Below are 20,594 nucleotides of genomic sequence, written 5' to 3'. Positions count from 1 at the left end.
GAGTTTATTGATTCCGTCCAGGTATGCAGTTCCAGTACGAGCCCCACCACCGCACCCAGGTGCCTCTGCTGCGCACCGACGAGGAGCTCATTGAGACGCTGGAAGACAACCAAGTCCAGCTGCAGAACCTCATGTCGTCCAAGTACATTGCACACTTCCTGGATGAGGTGTCGTCATGGCAGAGCAAGCTGTCCGTAGCCGACTCGGTCATCGCCCTCTGGTTCGACGTGCAGCGGACGTGGACCCACCTCGAGAGCATCTTCATTGGCTCGGAGGACATCCGCTCACAGCTGCCTGAGGTTACTCGACAAACACCTCCACAAATATGCACGCACACACACACACACACACACACATGCGCACATAGAGTTAATTATAGCTCTATATTTCAGGTATTCATCAGTGACAAGCTCATATGCATGCAGGCTTTAACCTACAGTACACCTGTGCTGTTGCCATATGTTAATTCGGAATGCATTAATTAGCCCATACTCCCAGTTTAGGAGCGGAGATTACACAACTTTTTGATTGCTCCCACAATGTTCGAGCTGTGCTTAACGCAGATGTTTGCTATGAAAACCTCCCATCTCTCTTGTGTGGAACCTAAATCCCCCGGCTGGGTTCCCTTGTGAAATCCTCTGCAGGACTCCAAACGCTTCGAGGAAATTGATACCGATTTCAAAGAGATGGCAGGCAACGTGCATGAAACGCCCAACGTGGTTGAGGCCACCAACAAACCAGGGCTGATTGAAAAACTTGAGGGCATGCAGAGCAGGTGAGGTTGCTCTCTGTTTCTGTCTGTTACCAGGGGCAGTCTGACAAATAAACTGACTCTGTGTATTTCTGTACAGGCTGTCTCTATGTGAAAAAGCTCTGGCAGAATACCTGGACACCAAGCGTCTGGCCTTCCCGAGATTTTACTTTGTCTCCTCAGTTGATCTGCTGGACATCCTGTCTAATGGGACCAACCCACACCAGGTAGATTCACAAATTTTTGCCTGAGGGAGAGCAATGACTTTTATGGTTCAATGTGCTCACATAGTCTTTATGCAGCACCTTCTAAAAGTTACTTCTCTATAGTTTGGGAAAACCATATTCTATTGCACCATTTGACTCATGAATTCTGTTGACTTCTGTAGTTCTCTCAGTGCCCACACAGGGGCAATGTCGCTCATAGTTTTGCACCTGCGCCAACCTCCATCATCAGGACATTGTCCTATGCATTTCCAGCTCGTGGAAATAAATCACTGTTAAGCACAACTTGCCAGTAAATCTCTTTAAGAGGAAGTTAGCAGGCATGCAGCAGAACATGGGTCCTGCCCTTCTCTTAACAACTCTGGAAAAACAGTAATGAAATGTTATTTATTCGTGCGGCGGCAGAGAAAATACCAGACCGTGAGCTGAGTGTAAAATTGAGCCCGAGCTTAATGTGTCTATTTGTTTGCTCAGGTCCAAAAGCATCTGTCTAAGCTGTTTGACAACATGGCGAAGATGGAATTTGAAGCAGATGGCGAGGGGAATCCTTCGAAGATTGCACTGGGCATGTACAGCAAAGAGGACGAGTATGTCCCCTTTAATCAGCCCTGTGACTGCACTGGACAGGTAAAGGAGACCTGCAATCTATTGTCATGTCTTCAAAATTGTGGAGCCACAACTTCCCATAACTTATAAATCTTGGTCTTCATCAGACGTGGTGCTGTCAGTGTCACTGTGGCTGTCTGTAGATGAATCTAATAGATGAGAAAATTCACTCACCTGCCCTCTTCTGTAATGGGAAGACATTGAGGAAAATACGTAGCAAATACAGATATCATGACCCGCAACAACGGAGACAAATGAAATTTAGTCTGTCATCGCCCCTCAGGGTTTTTGCATATCAAAGCCCATAAATCCATTAATTTTCCATTACATCCCGTAGTATTTGCCTGACTCCACATCCACTCTAATGCTTATTAATGACCTCATTAGGGTCCATTGATAAGAGAGCCCATTGGTGCTTATGTGACAGACAATGCAATATTGTTTCTACATTTGTATTCATGGGTCTGTTTTTGTGCTTGTGTGTGTGTGTGTGTGTGTGTGTGTGTGTGCGTGTGTGCGCGCGTGTGTGTGTGTGTGTGTGTGTGTGTGTGTGTAAGGTGGAAATGTGGTTGAACCGGGTCCTGGACACCATGCGTGCCACAGTTCGCCATGAGATGACCGAGGCAGTGGTGGCCTATGAGGAAAAACCCAGAGAGCAGTGGCTGTTTGATTATCCAGCTCAGGTAAACAGGCCCAGTGGGATGTACTGTATGCATCCATTTAACTGAATATACTCACTTTGGGGATTTATGCCCATCAGTCACCTTTTCCAACATCTAATGGATTGGTACCAAATTCACATCCATGTCTTTCGTAGATATTTCAGTCCAGTGCGTACACAAGGTATCAGTATTTTGAACAGTGAGAGAGGTTGTAACAGGGAGTGATTACAAATATGGGTTTGTGTCTGTGATAATGGAACAACTAGCCCTACTTGGAAATGCTTATAATTTGGGAAAGCAAGCATTTGATGCTCTGAAACACGTGCCTGACATCACTGATTCGGGTGTGTCTACAAGCGCTACATGGCTGAAAGTTTCAAGTCACTTCATTTCTGAGGCTGGTTATATATCAAATGTTTAAAAATTCTATGTCCTTAACAAATCTTTCCTGTCGAATCATTTATGATCCAACGTTGCACCATAATCTGTGACCCGTCCGTATTTTCTGTGCCACTAGAGCATCAAGTGAGAAAAACTGTGTAGAGACAGTAAATCTGTACAGTTTCTGCTATTATTGCGTTCAGAATTTGTGACTGCGTTTATAGGATTGAGACAGGGATTCATTTTTTCAAAGCTATCTTTCCAACAAGCAACTATTAATGAAACAAAGCCGTTAAATCAGGGGATGCTTCGACGAAAAAATAAACATACATTTAAATAAGTTAACCACATATTGACAAAGTTGGTATTCATGCTTTCCATACTAATGTTAATACAAAAAAAATAATAAAAATGCCATGCTGTGTATATTCCTGTATTTGAATACACTAACCCTAATTCAAATCATTGATAGAAAAATAATACTATATGAAAATGTATTTATATTTTTACCACCTTTCTCTACCGCCACATTTTAGACCGATGTGCATCGTAATTCTTCATCGATTAGATAGATACAGTATGGTTTCTTTTCTCACACACACTGAAAAAAAACATGCAGATAATGACACAGTGCTTTGTTCAACCCTTCTCTTCTTCTCTGGCTTCAAATGGGTCACAAAAAAATCTTATTGCTGTGAGAGCACGTTAATAGAATAAGGTAACATAAATTAGCATGTCAAGATTTCTTATCTTCTCTCATGGGGATCATGACAGCTGGACACTGTTGGCAATATTTTAGTAAGAAAATCAAAGGAGGGCTGAAAATAGGAAGTGGCCCTCAGTTGAAATTACACCCATGACAGATTGATGGTCAGACCACATAAAACCTGCTCAGCACCTCTCGTGTTCACTGAAGTTGACTTTTCACACTGATCAGCAAAAAGGAGCCGTGGTTGTCAAGACTTTTCTTTGCATCTCAGTCCAAGTCCTCTCACTTACAGAGAAAACTCTGGGTTCTAAAGGCAAGGGGTTGCCAATTTCATGTATGAAACACTAGGGAATATTTTTAGACCATATGCTTTATTGGCTTGGTTCCTACATTGGCTTTAAATTTGGATACCAGTACACATCTCAAGAGAATCCGAGTCCACTTAAATACAGGAATCCGTCCGCGTCAATTCCATCACCTCTATTTTTCTTTTCTTTCTTCACCTCGGATTCAGGTGGCATTGACCTGCACTCAGATCTGGTGGACGTCTGATGTTGGCATGGCTTTCGCCCGTCTGGAGGAGGGCTATGACAACGCCATGAAGGAGTGCTACAAGAAACAGGTGACCCAGCTCAACACCCTCATCTCCATGCTGATTGGCCAGCTCACTACGGGCGACAGGCAGAAGATCATGACCATCTGTACCATCGACGTCCATGCCAGAGACGTGGTGGCCAAGATGATCACTCAGAAGGTGAGGAGGGGGTAAAATCTGGCCAAGACCACGTACATAAGCCCTTTTAAAGACACAGAGAGGTTATTTCCAGTGAGTAATTCCCTTTGAGATAATCAAGCAATGTATCTCATTTTGAGGGAGGACAAGCACTTTATTTTGGGCTTAATATCAACCTGTCAATCTGTACAACTCTTCTCTTTTTCTATAAGTTGGACAATTCCCAGGCCTTTCTGTGGCTGTCCCAGCTGAGAAACCGCTGGGGCGAGGAGGAGGGGCATTGTTTTTCCAACATCTGCGATGCCCAGTTTATCTACTCCTATGAATACCTGGGCAACACGCCGCGATTAGTCATCACCCCTCTGACAGACAGGTATGGAGGTTTCCTTCTTTGTGCTGTTGTTCCCACTGGGAACACAACAAAAACGATTGCCTGTCAACTGACTGACAGAGGAAGCGATTTCAATTGACCGTTAGCTTACTGTGGCTTCGCCAAGAGTCCATTCCCACACGTCACATAGGCAGTTTACAATGAATGTATGTTCATCAAAATTTTAATGGTTCCAGCTGAGGTCTTAAATATGTGTTTGATGGCTTCATGAGGCCAAAGCCCTTTGTCTCCTCACCGCACCACTTGATCAATGTAAAGGACCATGTATTAAAAAAAAAACATCCGTTGTCCTTGGGTGACTGTGTCTCAGGAGGTTGAGTCGGCCTTCCACTATCTCGAATGTCGGCGGTTTCGACCCCAGCTTCCCCCAGTTCGCATGCCGATGCGTCCTTGGGCGAGACACTTAACCCTAAATTGCCTCTGACGCCTCTTCCGGCAGTGTATGAATGTGACAGAAAAAAGCGCGGTGAAAGCAGCGCTGTATGAATGTGTGTGAATGGGTGAATGTGACTTATACTGTGAAGCGCTTTGAGTGGTCGATAAGACTAGAAGAACGCTTTATAGATACAGTCCGTTTACCATTTGCCATTGGTATTGCAGGTTAGCATATTAGTCCTAGTATTATAGATCTAGTATAGAAATGTCATTCTTTCTAAACCATACTTTTGATCCTCCAATTATTATTTGGACTTTGCTTTATAGTATATTCTCACTTTTAATGTATAGGCCTTTTGAGCTACGGACTAACCAGCATGTTTGGTTCTGTTGTTGGAGTGTACACTTTCCCCACAATAGAAAAGAGCAGAACAGAGTAGCTAACTTGACCTGAAGCAGTAGTTTTTGTGGGTCCTTGAAGTGACAGTGGGTTAGGTTGCTCAATTAGTAAGTTAACCCGGCATGGTAGGTCTGCTGGCGGTCGGCTCTGTGCGTGCGTCTGTGTGAGCCCTGGCTCTGTAGATTGAATTGGCCTCGTGGTTAGCGCGTCCGTCTCCCTTAACTGAGGCTGCAGGTTCGAGGCCCGTTAGTGCAGTAAAATCACCGTCATCAACAACAAAGAGACAGACAAGCTTTCTCCAAAATTCCTCACTGCCCCTTTAAATGGCAAGTATCATTCTCACTACAGTCCCATGAACAGGCTGGACAGGCCTGCAGTGTTTGTGGCTGCAGTTGCCAGGCTGCCAATTTGCACCAAGGTACTCAAGAATCCATTCTAAGTGCATTACAAAAGTCAATTTTTTTAAATTAAAACATGTCTTTTCACCTGAAGAACTGAGTAGAAGATAGAATCATTACATTCCACCCAACACAAGCAAAACCTTTTCGGGCAACTCAGCCTGGGCTCCATTCCAGCAGGTTGTCTATTCACACTCGTGTCTTTCTGCAGTATTCCTGATAAAGTTTTAACCACACAGAGATGTACACCTGCCTCTCAGAGCCCTTTGGCAAACCGCAGCGTTTGACTGTGCGGCTTTCCAGACTGACCGGTATTCCCTTTGAAGCCTGAACAAAGCAGAGACAATGGGCTTTGATGGCTGGATCAGCGGCCGCGTAGCGAGACTTCACCATATGGTGCGTGCCCTCGCTGGGGCCCGCTACGACTCACGTAGTTTGCCACTGGCTTTCATTTCAACAATGGACCGTGGATCGGGGGAGCTGGGTGTCAAATCCTTTAATCCATGACTTGAGAAAACAGATAAAAAACATGTTTGCCCCACAATATCGCTGCACTGCTCTCTTTGCACTGCAGTCGGCAGGAGAAGAATGCATCTTGCTGCTGTCAAGCGTGAACCTGACAACACCAAACATCGCAGTATTTGAAAAGGAAAGCCTTGTTTTTAAGCCTGATACTGTGGATGTTTGACCAACCTGTCAAGTTGTCTATATATTTTACGAGTCTGTCCAGACTCATAATATACTATCTGCTGAACAACTTGAAGGAATTGAGTAAGTTATTTTTTGGGTGAAATTGAAGTTGTAACTGTATTCCAGGGAATCATTTTCTCCCTGGGTAGCAGCAACTGGCCAGTAAACACAGGAAGCAGTCCTCTGCTCAATCCTCACACACATCCTCAGACACACCTGTGGATGGAGTGTGTACGAGACCAAGCGAAAAGCAAGATGGCTACCATTTCTTTTGTTTGTTGGGTTGTTTTTGGACCTGCACAAATGAGAGGGGCGGGTAACATGAGCTGGACAGAGTGATCACATCTCAATGTGTGTAAACTGTTTGCCAAACATCTGGCAAATGTTGCCAGATGTGAGGAAATCCTCTCAAGTTGTCCCACGCGAAACGAACGGATGGGCGACCTGACAACATAATGCCACCAGACATTTTTACATAGCACATAAAATGTCAATGTACTACATAGGGAATAAAAAGAGACAAACATAATTATATGATTCAAATCAATAATAATAGATAACAGAAAATTAACCATCAGCTAATATGAAATAAAACATTCAAATAAACCAACAGTTGGAGCAGAGTTCTGGGAGTTTGTTCAAATTATGTGGTGTGTAGAAACCGATTATTCTCCATGTTTCGTTTTGATGCCTGATACAGTAAGTGGACGTGTCCCAGACGATCGGGAGCTGGTTTGAAATGTACTGTGGTAGCTACTTGTGAAAATATTTTTTTACACTGGAAACCAGCTCAAATGATGAATCTAGTCTAAATGGGTGTAAATGACAGCGGAGACAAAGGTGGTGTGAAGCCAAACATGCTGCTCCCACACATTATACTGTAATAATGAATACAGACCTGCATGTGTTTGTTAACTACATGCTGACTGTACTTAGTGTTGTGTGAGGAATCACTTGTGCTAATCTATAACAGCGGAAGTGTTATCGGCACCATGTTAGCATTCGCTCAATACTTACAGCAGGAACTCCGAAGCTGCACCGTTATGCAAAATGGTAGGAATATTTTACCCTACCAAAACACAGACACACACACACACACGCACAACCACACACACGCACGAACACACACTCATACAGGCCGCGAGAGAAGAATGGAAGGAGAATGAGTCAGACCAATAGACTGATATATAGCTGCTTCTTTCAAAAACACTGTCATAAAACAAGTCACCTTGTCACAACCACCTAGTTTAGTTTCACTCTCTTGTCTTCTACCGGGCTTTAGTTATTACGCACAAGACATCCTCATCCAGCCTCCTCGACGACTGATTGTGAGATTCTTGGCCATATTTCAAGGCACAGTCATAAAGCCTGTTGGCACTGGTATCTGAATGATACACTGTATACAGATGGGACCATTTGTCTTCTCTGAAGCGTCTCTCTCTCTCGTTTTGCTTTCCAATATTTTCCTCTTCCATACATCATCTATTAACCAGCAGCTCATTAAAATCATTGCTGTATTGATATGCAAGGGAAACCATAGTGTTTATTGCCCCGATCAATAAAGTCCTGATTGTCTCCATCAGTTCACGTCCATGGTGCCGCTCCTTTTTTATTGATGCTCGATGGGCAGACTGTTTGTTAGCGCTGACAGTTTCTGCGGGAGAAGCAATCACTGGCGTCACTAATCAGCCCGCGTGATAATCAAAGCACAGGAGCAGATTATATTATCATATAATGAGGTTATGTATGATGACGGCTGAGCCAAAACCAAGACATTGTTAGTGCTCGTTAGAAGACTCCGTCAACTCATTTTCATTGTGTGCAGTTCTCGTAATGTAGCGACAGAAATTAAATCTTATTCTATTGGGCATTTATTTTAAAGTCAATCTGGGCAATTTAACAGGGCAACTTGATGGAGGGCTACGCGGATTCTGGAGCCTTTTCAACATCAGCATATGGCAGCATTTACTTTTAGTTTTAATACATCTGACTGGGTACATGGGAGCATCTGGCAAACTTTACACACCTGACCTGAAATGACAACCTCAGCCAAGGAGGTTTGTCAGCAGGATTACATAAAAACTACTGAACCCTTCCGCAAAACTGGGAGGCCAAAAAAAGAACCCATTAAAATGTGGCGCAGATCCAGAGAAAGGGGTGGATCCAGGATTTTTTTTTTAAATGAATCACTGTCTTTAAAGGGGCAGTAAGCGATTCTAAAGCAATACATGTTTTGTCAAAATCTGTAAATATTTCCCCAGCGTCCGTAAGCTGTCAGTTCTGTGTGCGCTTGAAAAACATCCAGGTTTTCAACTCATCCCAGGCTCTGTAAATCGACAACAAAACAAACGATGCGGACCGCACCGCACCACACAACACTGCGAGTGCAGTTTGTAAACATCACTTGAACACACGTCAAGAGACGTGCAAGCGGGTGGCGCTGCGACTCTGGGGTTTTTGGCCTAGTGGTTAGTGCGTCGGTCTCCCATACGCGAGGTCGCAGGTTCTCGGCCTGGTCGGAGCAGTAAAATCACAACAACAACAACAAAGAGAGAAACAAGCCGTCTCCAAAAATGCTTACTGACCTTTTAACATTGCGAGATAAGACATTTTTTGCCGTTTTCACAGATTTTGAAGGGAACTGGAATGGCAGTCAGTAGAGCGCATACCTCCGCCAAGACTCAACAGACCCCTGATGAAACCACATTTAAATGCGCTCGATCCGGATTTTTATTCGGATCCGCACCACACCACCACTTGTTGAACCATCTTTGCAGATTAGTATTACAGAACTTGGACTGTGGATGAAAGTCTTTGTTATGCTGTAATTCATATAGTTCTCTCAGTTCCTCTATTCCCATTATGCATTTTTCTGAAGACAGGGAAACACCATGGAGTTTGTAAATGTGCCAACACACTAATGATGGGCCACTTTGTCAGTGTTTAAAAGGCGGTTATGAAATATTTTATTAAACTTTCATCAAAAGCTTTAAATAAAAATCTAGGTTTGCCAATTTATTATTCAATCCCCCCTCTTCTGTCTTTAAAAGAATAGTTCAAAATTTGGAGCTGCCATTATATTGTTCATTTCCCCACATCATTTCCAAGATGAGATGGCAAGATCAATACCGTTCCCATTCCTGTAATGCTTAGCATAATCTTGGCACACTACAGCCGAAGATGGTGACTTCATGTAAGTCAAGCTGTCATAGCGTGGTTGCCAAGCAACCAGCAGCGATGCTGCACCAGTCCCTCAATGCACAGATTGTCAGTTTCACATGTTACTTGTTGTGCTAATCAGTGAACTACATCCTTCTTCCAGTCCTTATGCTAAAATAAGCTCATCACATCCTTACTTATCTTTACTTGCAAACACAAGTGTCAGTCCTTTCATCGAGCATATTTCCCCAAAATTATGTTAAAGATTTTATTATAACATTTTAGTCTTTATCAATTTAATGTTGCTTTCAAATGTCATTCTTTCTTGACAAAATATTGTGTTGGCACACTTCAGGCATAAAAAATCTCAAAAGGTCTTTGCCAGGAACTGCACCCACAATCTTCTTTCTCCGAGGTAACAATGCTAATACATAGCTAAAAGAAAACACAACCATAAATTTCCCTGTACAGACAAGGTCCCCACGGTGAATGAGTGTAGGGGCCTTGCCCTGATCTTTATAAATGGACGAGAAGCCAGCTGAATCAGTCATAAACCGGCCTTTTCATCAGACTGCAATCGTCAACAGTGTGTGTGTGTGTGTGTGTGTGTGTGTTTGTGTGTGTGTGTGTTTGTGTGTACGTACGTCTCTACTATATTCAGATGCTACATCACTCTGACCCAGTCCCTACATCTGATCATGAGTGGAGCTCCAGCAGGGCCCGCCGGCACAGGCAAGACTGAGACTACCAAAGACTTGGGCCGAGCCCTCGGCATCATGGTCTACGTATTCAACTGCTCCGAGCAGATGGACTACAAGGTGAGCCGGTGCAAACAAGTGCACACGCATTTGCATTTGAACCTAACCTAGGATGTTCCTAACCATCTTCGCCTCTGTCGGCGGTACGGTATGCATTTGCCATTGAAGTTGTCAAACCACCTTTGCGTCCTTCTCTTCTCATCTCTCTCCTTCTCATCTTTTGATGATCAGTTCAACTCTGATTGCTATTTCTCTTTTAATGCCCTCTGTATCCACCCTCCTCTGTGCCTCATTATGCACACTTGCAGAGTCTTACACTAACACTTGCTGCATATAGAGTGGTCAAGGGAGACATAAACATAATCTTGTGATGCAGCTTGCTCCTGCCCCCCCTGACGGGGGGCATCATTACCGTATACAGAGGTGTACGGCACCCCAGGTTATACACTGTGCAGCAAGGTGTCAGAGAGAAGTGCTAATACACTCCAGGAGGAACACAGGCAGTAGTAGCCGGCTTCAGAGCCTCACACCGTTACTTTTGCTCAGTTAAGCGCACACACGCACACACAGGCACACACACAAACACACACACACACACACACACACACACAAGTTTGATCAACCCTCCAGTCAGCGCTGATTTGCGTCAGAGAAGGTTTCCTTGCCCCTGTAATTGGAGAGAAAAGTCAGCCGCCTGACTCATCCTGGTCTCGCTGCTCTCCAAAGGGCTGTTCACCTGCTCTCGAGTTGAGAGGAAAGCTAGAATGTGGGTGGTAGTCATTTTATGTTTTCGCCATCAGCACCTTGTTTTGCACTATATCATCCTGTTATGATTCGCCTACCCTCAGCCTGTTGTTCCATATATCTTCTGTCTTAATTGGTAAAACGTCTCTGTCTGCCTCACCGCATGCCATATTACTTACTGTAGTTGGACCAGGTTGAGCCCAACTGACATCTGAACATCTCTCTCTCTCTCTCTCTCTCTCTCTCTCTCTCTCTCTCTCTCTGTGTCCACCAGTCCTGTGGGGACATTTACAAAGGCCTGGCTCAGACGGGGGCATGGGGCTGCTTCGACGAATTCAACAGGATCTCAGTGGAGGTGCTGTCTGTGGTGGCCGTGCAGGTGAGAACGAGTCCAGTTCCTCTTCCCCGGGTACCACCAAAATCCGATTCAGGTTGATACTCCGTTGCGACACTTGTGTGGGTGTGTGTTTGCACCCGGAGTGGATAGAGCCTAAATGTGAAAGATTTAATTTTCTTTTGGTGATGGTCTCATCCATATCAAGATGTGGTGGAAATAAGCCTTTGAAAAGAGGACTGCAGAGGTAAATAGCCTATTCATCACCAATTGCAGGTGTAAATTGCCACAGATATAAGACTAATTCACCAAAGCTGGCACCTTTGTACCACGGAGCCTTTCTTCAAAATTGGAGCCTCCTCTGATCTGATTTGAGAGCGGAGGATGGAGACCCTCCTCCTCTGCTTGCCTGTGGTGCTGGGCATCACACTCACATCTCCACAGCACCGACAGCAGCCTCTCTGAATGGACAGATTTAAACTCTAAAAGGAGGTGCTACCATCATTTGGCCAAATTAATATTTGCTCAGTGTTAGTGCTTTGAGCACAACCTTGATTTTTTTCGTGGTGTACAAATAAGTTGCACTTGTAATAAGACGTTATTTGCTTTCAAATGTATAGGGTTGGTGAAGTAACAAGCTTTGTCTTAATTGGCTGACAGAAAAATAGCCCAGACAGAGCCTTGAACCTGCCGTCTTATCGTAGACATAGGCAGTTTTTTAATATTTTATCTCATTTAGTGCTAGTGTTTTGTTTTGTTTTTGTCCTTTCCACATAATTACACATGGAATTATGTTGTTTTGTTTGTTTTATTATTAATTAATTACACACAAGCAGCTATGAAAAAACGGAAGTAAAAAGAAACAAAGAAATTCAGTGTCCATCGGTAATGAACTGAAATCGTATGTGTCTGTCATCAGTCTTCTGCGATTGTGTGCCGAGTTGACTGACAGATGATCACAAGCCTTTTTAAAATTATTTTCAGCTGCACAATCACATATGAAGTAGCCCACCACCCAATCTGGCAGCAGTGACTGTGAACAGTTTCCTACTTTACCAACTGTTGCATTACCCAGACCAACAGGGAGGATTTTCGTGGATTGCTGTTCGATTAGAAACATCTCTGCTTTTCACCGTTTTGAACAACACATATGAAAAAACACTCACCCACTTTATATTGAGAAATATGTCCTGTCAGAAACAGATATCAAATAAAAACTATTCTTGCCCAGCGAAAGAGTTAATTGAGAACCTTTTTTTTTAAAGCCTTTAAAGCTGTTATGTTTCTTTTATGGCTCATATTACTATTTGTGATGTCAAAGGTGTCGCTCATGGTGACAAACGCACAGAAAATCACCCACCTCTGCAGTTCCTGGCAATTTGTTTGAGCGCTTTAGTGTCTTGAAGCTCATTATGGTTGCTTTTTGGACCTACATAAGTATTGGTTCTCATTTTCCAGCTGCAGTAAGGATCTCTTTTGTGAAGTGATTGTCCCAATGATAGTTCAAATGAATTCCCTTTATCACTTGTGCCAAGCCCATCTCAGCATTCTTAGAGGATTATCTACTGTTAGAATATAGTTTCTGTGATTTTCTCCGATCTTAGCTTATTTAAGCCTTCACAGCATTATTAACTTGGTTTTAGTGTCGTTCTATCTAAAAGGGATTTATTGAGAAACGGCCGTCGTACCCAACTGTAGGTGACCTGCTTAGCACCAAACGACAGGCAGAAAAAAGCTGCGGAAATCATCGGAGCGTTTAGCGGCTCAAAATATTTTCCTCTGTCAGGCTACCATGCATCTATTTACAGCCTGTTTCTTGCACTTACGAGTGGCAAAGTACGTTAAGAAGGCGTTTCAGTCCCTTTCTTCCATTCAATTTGAATCATTACCTCTGGGTGAACTGCACAGTTCATTCTGACAGCATCTTCACCTTCACCCTCCTCTTTCTGTGTCCACGTCATGCACAGTGACAGATAAGGCTCACAAAAGGCTTCATATTCTCAACACGGGGAGTAGTGCATACCCTGGGCAACCCACAGGAAGCCACCTCTTTGATTATGTGCCTCTTTTGAGAAATCAGACATATTCTCTGTGTTTCAGCCGATGCTACTTTTTCTGCTATCTTGCATCCAGTCATCACGGATCAAACGGATACTCCCTCAGCTGCATTCAAAAACGGCAGGCCGTAGCCCCAGACATCGCTGCCACGCATGGGCAACGCTGTCATAGCAGAATGTGCGTAGAAGAAGGCCGATTATGGCCGTGATGATAATGGAGACGAAGTTCCGTTATTCATCGCGAGAATTACCAGTCACTTTCTTTTCCCATCCTCCCTTCCCTCTCAAGCAGTCGCCTTCCGTATGCTGTGGAATTCCGCAGGGCCTAGAGAATTTCAAGGTGCCAGGAGAATGAATTGGTGTTGCATGGCATAATGAATAATAAATTGTCGTGCCTAATACATGGGGAAGTAGACCTTGAGAACGGGGGGGGGGGGGGGGGCGCGTCAGACTCCTGCTGTGACAGCTGGCAGCCCGCTCCAGTGGCCGGCCTGCTTCGCTGGAGCCATCTCTTCCCACAGCACACATCCCTAATCCATCCTCTTAAAGAGGGAGCAGCTAGCGTCGCACGGTGACATACCGCCGGTTGGGTCTTCTAACACAGGTGGCGGGACCATTTCCGTGTTAAATAAAGCAGATACAAACAGAAGGCCGTCAGACGTAACAACATGGAGATGAATTGGCGAAGTTCTGCCTCCGCCACGGCCAGCACAGGCCTGGACTGGGAACAGAGCGACAATGTTAGTTCCAGTCTGTACATTCGGAAAAAGGACAGCAACGAGATGCGCCAGATCCCACTGGGTCGCACCTTTCACAACGATGTCTGTTCTTGAACTTTCACTTGTTTTACTTTCCTCCACATCCCTGTAGGACAACAGTGGTGGGCTGCTGTCGCTTCCGATAAAAAGCCCCACTGATGTTCTCGTGAAAACTTTCTTCTGTTTTTCTGTGCCGCAGCTGCACTGTTTGTTTTTGCATTTTGCATTTCCCCCTCCCCTCCCTGTTGTGTTAGTATGAATGAGTGATCTGTAGCCGAGTACTCAGCCATGAAGAGATGTTCTTCCTCTTTCCAGATGTCGACTCGCTACGCTCTTTTACCACACGCATGTGAAATTCATAAAGCCTCTTACAGGCTGGGAGTCAGAGTTTTAGGCCAAAACTCATGTAAACACACACACACACACACACACACAAGTTAATTTCTGATATCTCATTCAATCATGATGTAGCCAACCCAGCCTTGGCAGTTTATCCATCCAGTAAACCCTGGTTGATCGCTTTGTCATATTAATAAAGTTGCGTCCCTGAAAAACAGGTGCATGCTGCATAACAATTTGACAGGCTGTTACAAAATAGACTGGTAATTGCTGAGTGATGTTAATGATATGCTGATAAACCCAATGGAAATTGCCTCGTTGACTTGTTGGGATCCGCTCATGGTTCAGGACTTTAAATAACTTTGTGGACTTTTTGATATCTAGTTTGGAGTTGTTCTGGGATTTGCATTTGAAATGTATTTCCTTGTTTGTCTTTGCTTATTTTACTTCCTGCATTTGTCTGAGTTCCCTCCTGATGTCTGGCCCACACTGATGCGTTTCACCTTTGTTCAATTTCCCCAGCCTCCCTTGTGTATTTAGTCTCTGTGCTCCATAGTCTCTCCTTTAAGTTTGTATGTCTGTCATGTTCAGTCTGCCCGTCTTTGTTTTTGCTTGTTCCCTAGCGTTTCCCTTCGCTTCTGGTCCGTTCCTTAGTTTTTGCATGGGGCTGCCTTCGTTTTGAGTTATTGATTTTCTGTTTTGGTTTTAGCTTGGATGCCTACCTTCCTTTCAGGGACTGTGAACTTGTTTATATGTTGTTTATGGTTAAATATTCTTCCCAGATTAAATATTATTCCCTGCTCTGCTTGCCTTTCAATCGCCGTCTGCCAATTGGCTCCTACTTATCCCAACATAAAAAATGTTGAATAAAATCTTTTTTTTAAAGTAAAATAGCTGTGACAAACCCACAGGTGAAAATATTAGAGCATTTAGCAGCTAAATGTATTTTTCTCTGGAGTGGGTTTAGAACAAAACAGAGCTACAAGGAGAGTGAACATGCTGCATATTTACCCCGACAGGTTGTTACCAATAGACTCCGTTATGTGTAATGTTAATGACATGCTAATAAGTGATACCAGACTTTTTCTGGCTTTACCTGCTCTAGTAGGCGGCACCGTTTGGGAGTGTTAATTGTCAGTGATGAGTGCTGAGTATGGTTTTTGAACTTTTTGATAATGCTGACAATACTCACATTTGGTCAAGTTGCATTGTGGGTAGATGCTGCATATGCTGATGATACCTTTTAGATCAAAACACTTGCGTGTCAGATTTACGCATCACAAAGCTGCTGGATGGCAGTAGACTCATAGTCTTGTTACACTATGGCCACGGTATTTTGTACCAGAAAGGAAAAACACATTAAAAGTCCGATACCCGGCAGTGATTGTGTTCATTATGCTCTGGATGTGTGTGTGTTTCATAGGTCAAAAGTATCCAGGATGCCATTCGAGATAAGAAGACGAGATTCAACTTCATGGGCGAGGATGTGAACCTCAGTTCATCTGTCGGCATCTTCATCACAATGAATCCAGGCTACGCTGGCAGGACTGAGCTTCCTGAGAACCTCAAGGCTCTGTTCAGGTGGGAAAAATGACCATTAGCAAACAATTATTTAGTCTCATGCTGTATTTGACGCCTGTGATTATCCAGAGAAATACAATTTACATTACATTTTAATGAATACATAACACGAAAGGAAACAATGGCCCTTGAAAATATAAGTGTACAGTTTTTAAACTTGCCATGTGATCGACTGCTGAACAAGGATACAAATGCCACAGTATAATAATGGATTGGATTTATTTTTAAACTTCCTCTATAATTGCATAATATTCTTGAATAATTTTTTCCAGTGTGAAATAGCAAATTACATAATTGTTCAAGCTTGTTTTTCAAACAACAGTACTCAAAATGATGTCACTCTCCTAAAGAGTAACACCCAAATTATGAAAAATTGGGAAACAGTCTCTTAATTCAGTAGAAAGCAGTTCTATTATTATCCCACATTACTGGAGACAGAAATGTCTCAACAGCCATTTGATGCATTGCAATTAAAGTTGGTCCAGGCATCAAAATGACTTTGGTGATTTGGTGGCTAATTTTTCACTTACCCCCACAAGGATTTTATAGGATTATGTATATAAAAGATTTTTTTTTAAAAATATGTCTAAATCAACTAGATGGATTGATACACACTTTCATAGAGAAACTTTGTTGAAGAGAAATGTCCCAAATTTTACACATCTACAAACCCTGTATATCTCCAGATACTGGGGAGTACTACTAAGCAAAACTTTGTGTGGAGCCACAGAATCTCCTAAATATGCTCAAGTGATGTCACTTACGGAAGCGCATTGCATGCACTGAATAATAATAAAAAATTGGACACCTTATCTACGAGAAAATATCTCGTAATTATTACGTTTGTGGGAGGAAGAGTAGCATGATTGGAGCAGAGCTGTGTCGCTTGTTTAATACAGTTTAATACGATGATATACAGGAGGTATTTAAATGTGACGGATTGTGACGTGCATTAAAGCTGCCATCTCGCAGATTTGTGTTGTGTTTATCTGTGTGTATTCTCAAAGTTATGATTTCGCAACTACAACTGAGCTCGTTTGAGTGCAATTCTCCCAACTTCTTCACAGACCCTGCGCCATGGTGGTGCCAGACTTCGAGCTGATCTGTGAAATCATGCTGGTCGCTGAGGGCTTCCTTAGCGCCCGAGTCCTTGCGAGGAAGTTCATCACGCTCTACACACTGTGTAAAGAGCTGCTGTCCAAACAGGTACTATCTGATCTCTTCAATGTTACACATCTGATGTTGTTAAAAAAGAGCCCCGACAGCTGACACACTGCTCCTTCTCTGCGTATTTGAGGCATTTGATAAAGGAATGACTCCGAAGCAACATCAGAGGCGACTTTCTAACTTGACTGTCGGAGTGAAGTGTTACATGCATATGAATGAGAAGCTGCGGGGAGTTTTGATGTTATTCCATCTCTTTGTAGTCATGTGCTGTTTTACATGTCCGGACATTATTTAAATTATTTGGAGAGAAAAAAACACCCATAGTGCTGCCTAGTAGAAATAATCGAGCTCAGATGACAGAGAAGCAATTGTGAAACTCTCTTTAAATATCATCTTTTTCTTAATTTCTCAAAGTTGTTTGCCGGAGTTTCATTGCAAGTTTTCCAACATTAGCAACTTAGTGGTAATGAAATCAAGCGATAATGGACCGACTGCTTCTCTAAGCTCTATTCGCAAGGGCTGAAACTGCAAATCGATTGGAAAGTGATTCAGAGAGCTACAGTCTCAAGTTAAAGAACTGGTTCATGATTGTAGATTTAATATGATATAAGCCCTGCAGTGGGGTCCTGTGCAGTATGACTCTGCTGTTTTTCTTGCTGGTGAGTAGACACGAGTTTACGGTAAGGAGGTAGTTATATGTTGGCTGACCCACACCAGCGGGCCAGGTGCTGCTCTATACGCAAATACAGGAAACGCGTAGCCACATCATTTCTGTTTGTGAAAACTGAACGCGGTTTTTGATTTGGTTGGTTTTTTGTCAGTGAGTGAAAGAAAGTGAGTGTAGGGGAGTGGGGCAAGGAGGGGCTAAGTGAATCAATCCTCTGCGCACCACAATTAAAAAAGATTTAACCCATTTGATATGTCAAAGAAAATAGAAAAATCTATATTTGTCGGCCATGTGTTAATTCCCTACTAATTTCAGAGTAAAAAAAGAAATGCTGTGAAATGCTGAGGAGTGTAAAAAATATTTCTGGTTCATTAAGAAACAATAACAGGTCAGAGGACGTCGGCGTGGCCCAGCACACGTTCACATTCACGCTGCTAAAAGAATTTGGCTACACTCGAATCTGCCTAAATGAGTCTTGGGTGTGTTCCCACACTGTAGAAAGGTCTGGACCCGGTGTAATAACTGAGAACAGAGGATGGATCGACGTGACGTGAAGATTTATGTGTGCGTAGAAACACAGCAGCAAGTTGACACTATTATGGGTCAGGATTTCCTTCTCTGACTTGAATCAATAATGAATAGTTAGCCTTTTGTACAGCAATATATTGCTGCAGATTGGCAGACAGATCTTTTTGCCGTTAGGCGGCGAGGATGCACAGACTGACAGACGAGGAGGAAAATAACATAAGCTCATCATGTAGTAGATGGGAAGATTTACATTGTGGGGCTCGCTTGAAACAATTTGAATTTGACTCTCCCACTGTACATCAAGCCTGGATTATTGAGTTATTGTTGAAGTTGATTTAAGCAAAAACATCCCAATACGTCTCTTGTTACAGCTTCTTAATTTTTTATTTTTTTTTTGTTCTATGATAGTGAACTCAGTTTCCGACAAAAAAACAAACAAAACTAAAACGTGGTTTTAATACCACGCCCCTCATTGGGACCGCAAGGGCCACAGGATTATGGCATGAAGATCATGTCCAAGCTGATACTGTATCTTAGTGATGCAATTTTACACATAATCCAATGGCATACGGCTGATTGATAGGGAGGTAAAATAGGGGTTTTGGGGGTAGTTAACCACTTTCCTTGGTTGAAGATCCCGGCCTTGGTTGAGAACATGTTTTGCTGCTACTGCAAGTTACATCAAAGAACAGGAAGGACGTTAGGCCTGCTGTGAGAAAACTAAACCCCACCAGACGATAACTTTTACTGTGAGTCTCCTAATGGATATTATAAGAGGTTTTATAGAGCGCTTTAAATAATGAGTGAACTAGTGCTCCCATGTTTTTTTTTTATTCCGGGTTGGATGGAGGTTTTTGAGTATTCTGCTCTCACTCTCCCTCTTAATCCGGAGAGCCTCTGGGCAGTCTTTGTGCTTTCTATCCACTGATAGTCTATGATAAATTAATATTAAGACATTGAGTTGTTTGCAAAGGTTTGCCCACCCCTGGGCAGATTCAGATGTTGTCGATTTATGCAGTGAAAATAAATAAAACACAACCCCAGCAGCATGCAGAGATTATAAATCTCCAAAATGTTAATGAACTACTTTATTTTAACTTTTTTATTTCATGAACCTAACAAACAATTAATTAAATAAAAAATAACAAGTAATTAAAAGGTCATCTTTAGTCCTTAATTGACGCTTTAGGACTGGAAAAGATCTGTTCACCGTCTAAGGTGGGATCTGAAAATTCAGCTAATTGATAAAAAAAGAAGAAAAGATATCAAAGCGCTGCCAGCTAGAAATGGCCACTGTCGGATAGGTCAATAGGAAATTGCACTAAAGGGGAACTATGGGAGTCAAGTCAAAATCTGGATGAGCAAGAAAACTTTCAGATAGAACTGAATGTCTACCGGGTAGAAAGGATAAGTAAACCCCCCCACATATTTCGGCAGAGGAGCTGCAGCAAGGGTCAGCTGACACAGGAGGGCTGGTGCACCGAGCCACTGTGCAGAAGCCTCCGATTGAAATCCCACCGCTGACCTCCAGACGCAGTTAGAACAGAAACGTCTGGGTAAGACAGAGCTGGAGCTATGGTGGAGGCCGTGTTCTTGGGCAACAGCCAGATAAGAGATTGCAACGTGATTGGTTGTACACTCTTCTTCATTGTTTTTAATGGCGTTTGGCAACCAGCGTAATAGGCGCATCATCGGCACCTTCTGCTCAGGAGTTTTCCCTTTCCTCAGTGGCAGATGTTAAAAAGGTTGCGGAAAAGAGAAAAAAAGAGAGGTACATGTAGTGGATTTTTAAAAATGCTTTTAAAAGTGTCAAATCAAAGAAAATATGTGAGATGTTACGTCATTGCCCGGCATCTTTTGAATTCCGGGAGAAGTGACAACGTGCATGCGCAAGCGGTGAACCGATGACCGAGCTCATTCTTATCTGGTTCTTGGTACCGTGTTCTCGGTCGCAGACATTTCCTCCAGAGTTGTTTCGGAAAACAAGTTGACAGGTCAAGTTAACAGTTCTTCTGCCACAGCCATTAAAGGTGTGTGGAGAGGGGAGCAAGCAGCATTTGATGGAAAGAGCACCCTGTCAGTTGTGAAGCTTGTTTTAGTGGGAACAATGCACAGATGGAGGGAAGAACAGGATCCTCTAAATGTCCTCCAGTCGGCCGGAAAGAGAAAGTGAAAAGAGGCA

At 43.1% G+C, this 20,594-nt stretch overlaps 1 protein-coding gene across 1 annotated transcript in view; it reads left to right on the top strand.

Moving 5' to 3' along the window:
- dnah9 (dynein, axonemal, heavy chain 9) overlaps positions 1-20,594 on the top strand; it is a 129,531-nt gene that overhangs the window by 28,231 nt on the left and 80,706 nt on the right. Inside the window, exons 27-37 of the mRNA XM_035612880.2 lie at positions 22-299; positions 645-775; positions 852-978; positions 1,450-1,602; positions 2,139-2,264; positions 3,848-4,087; positions 4,279-4,439; positions 10,141-10,297; positions 11,256-11,360; positions 15,893-16,050; positions 17,118-17,256. Coding sequence (XP_035468773.2) covers positions 22-299; positions 645-775; positions 852-978; positions 1,450-1,602; positions 2,139-2,264; positions 3,848-4,087; positions 4,279-4,439; positions 10,141-10,297; positions 11,256-11,360; positions 15,893-16,050; positions 17,118-17,256 — 1,775 coding nt within the window. The remainder of the gene's footprint in view (positions 1-21; positions 300-644; positions 776-851; positions 979-1,449; positions 1,603-2,138; positions 2,265-3,847; positions 4,088-4,278; positions 4,440-10,140; positions 10,298-11,255; positions 11,361-15,892; positions 16,051-17,117; positions 17,257-20,594) is intronic.

Source organism: Scophthalmus maximus, chromosome 16 (assembly GCF_022379125.1).
Source record: "Scophthalmus maximus strain ysfricsl-2021 chromosome 16, ASM2237912v1, whole genome shotgun sequence".
Classification (NCBI taxonomy): domain Eukaryota; kingdom Metazoa; phylum Chordata; class Actinopteri; order Pleuronectiformes; family Scophthalmidae; genus Scophthalmus; species Scophthalmus maximus.
This window is presented reverse-complemented; position numbering and strand designations above follow the sequence as displayed.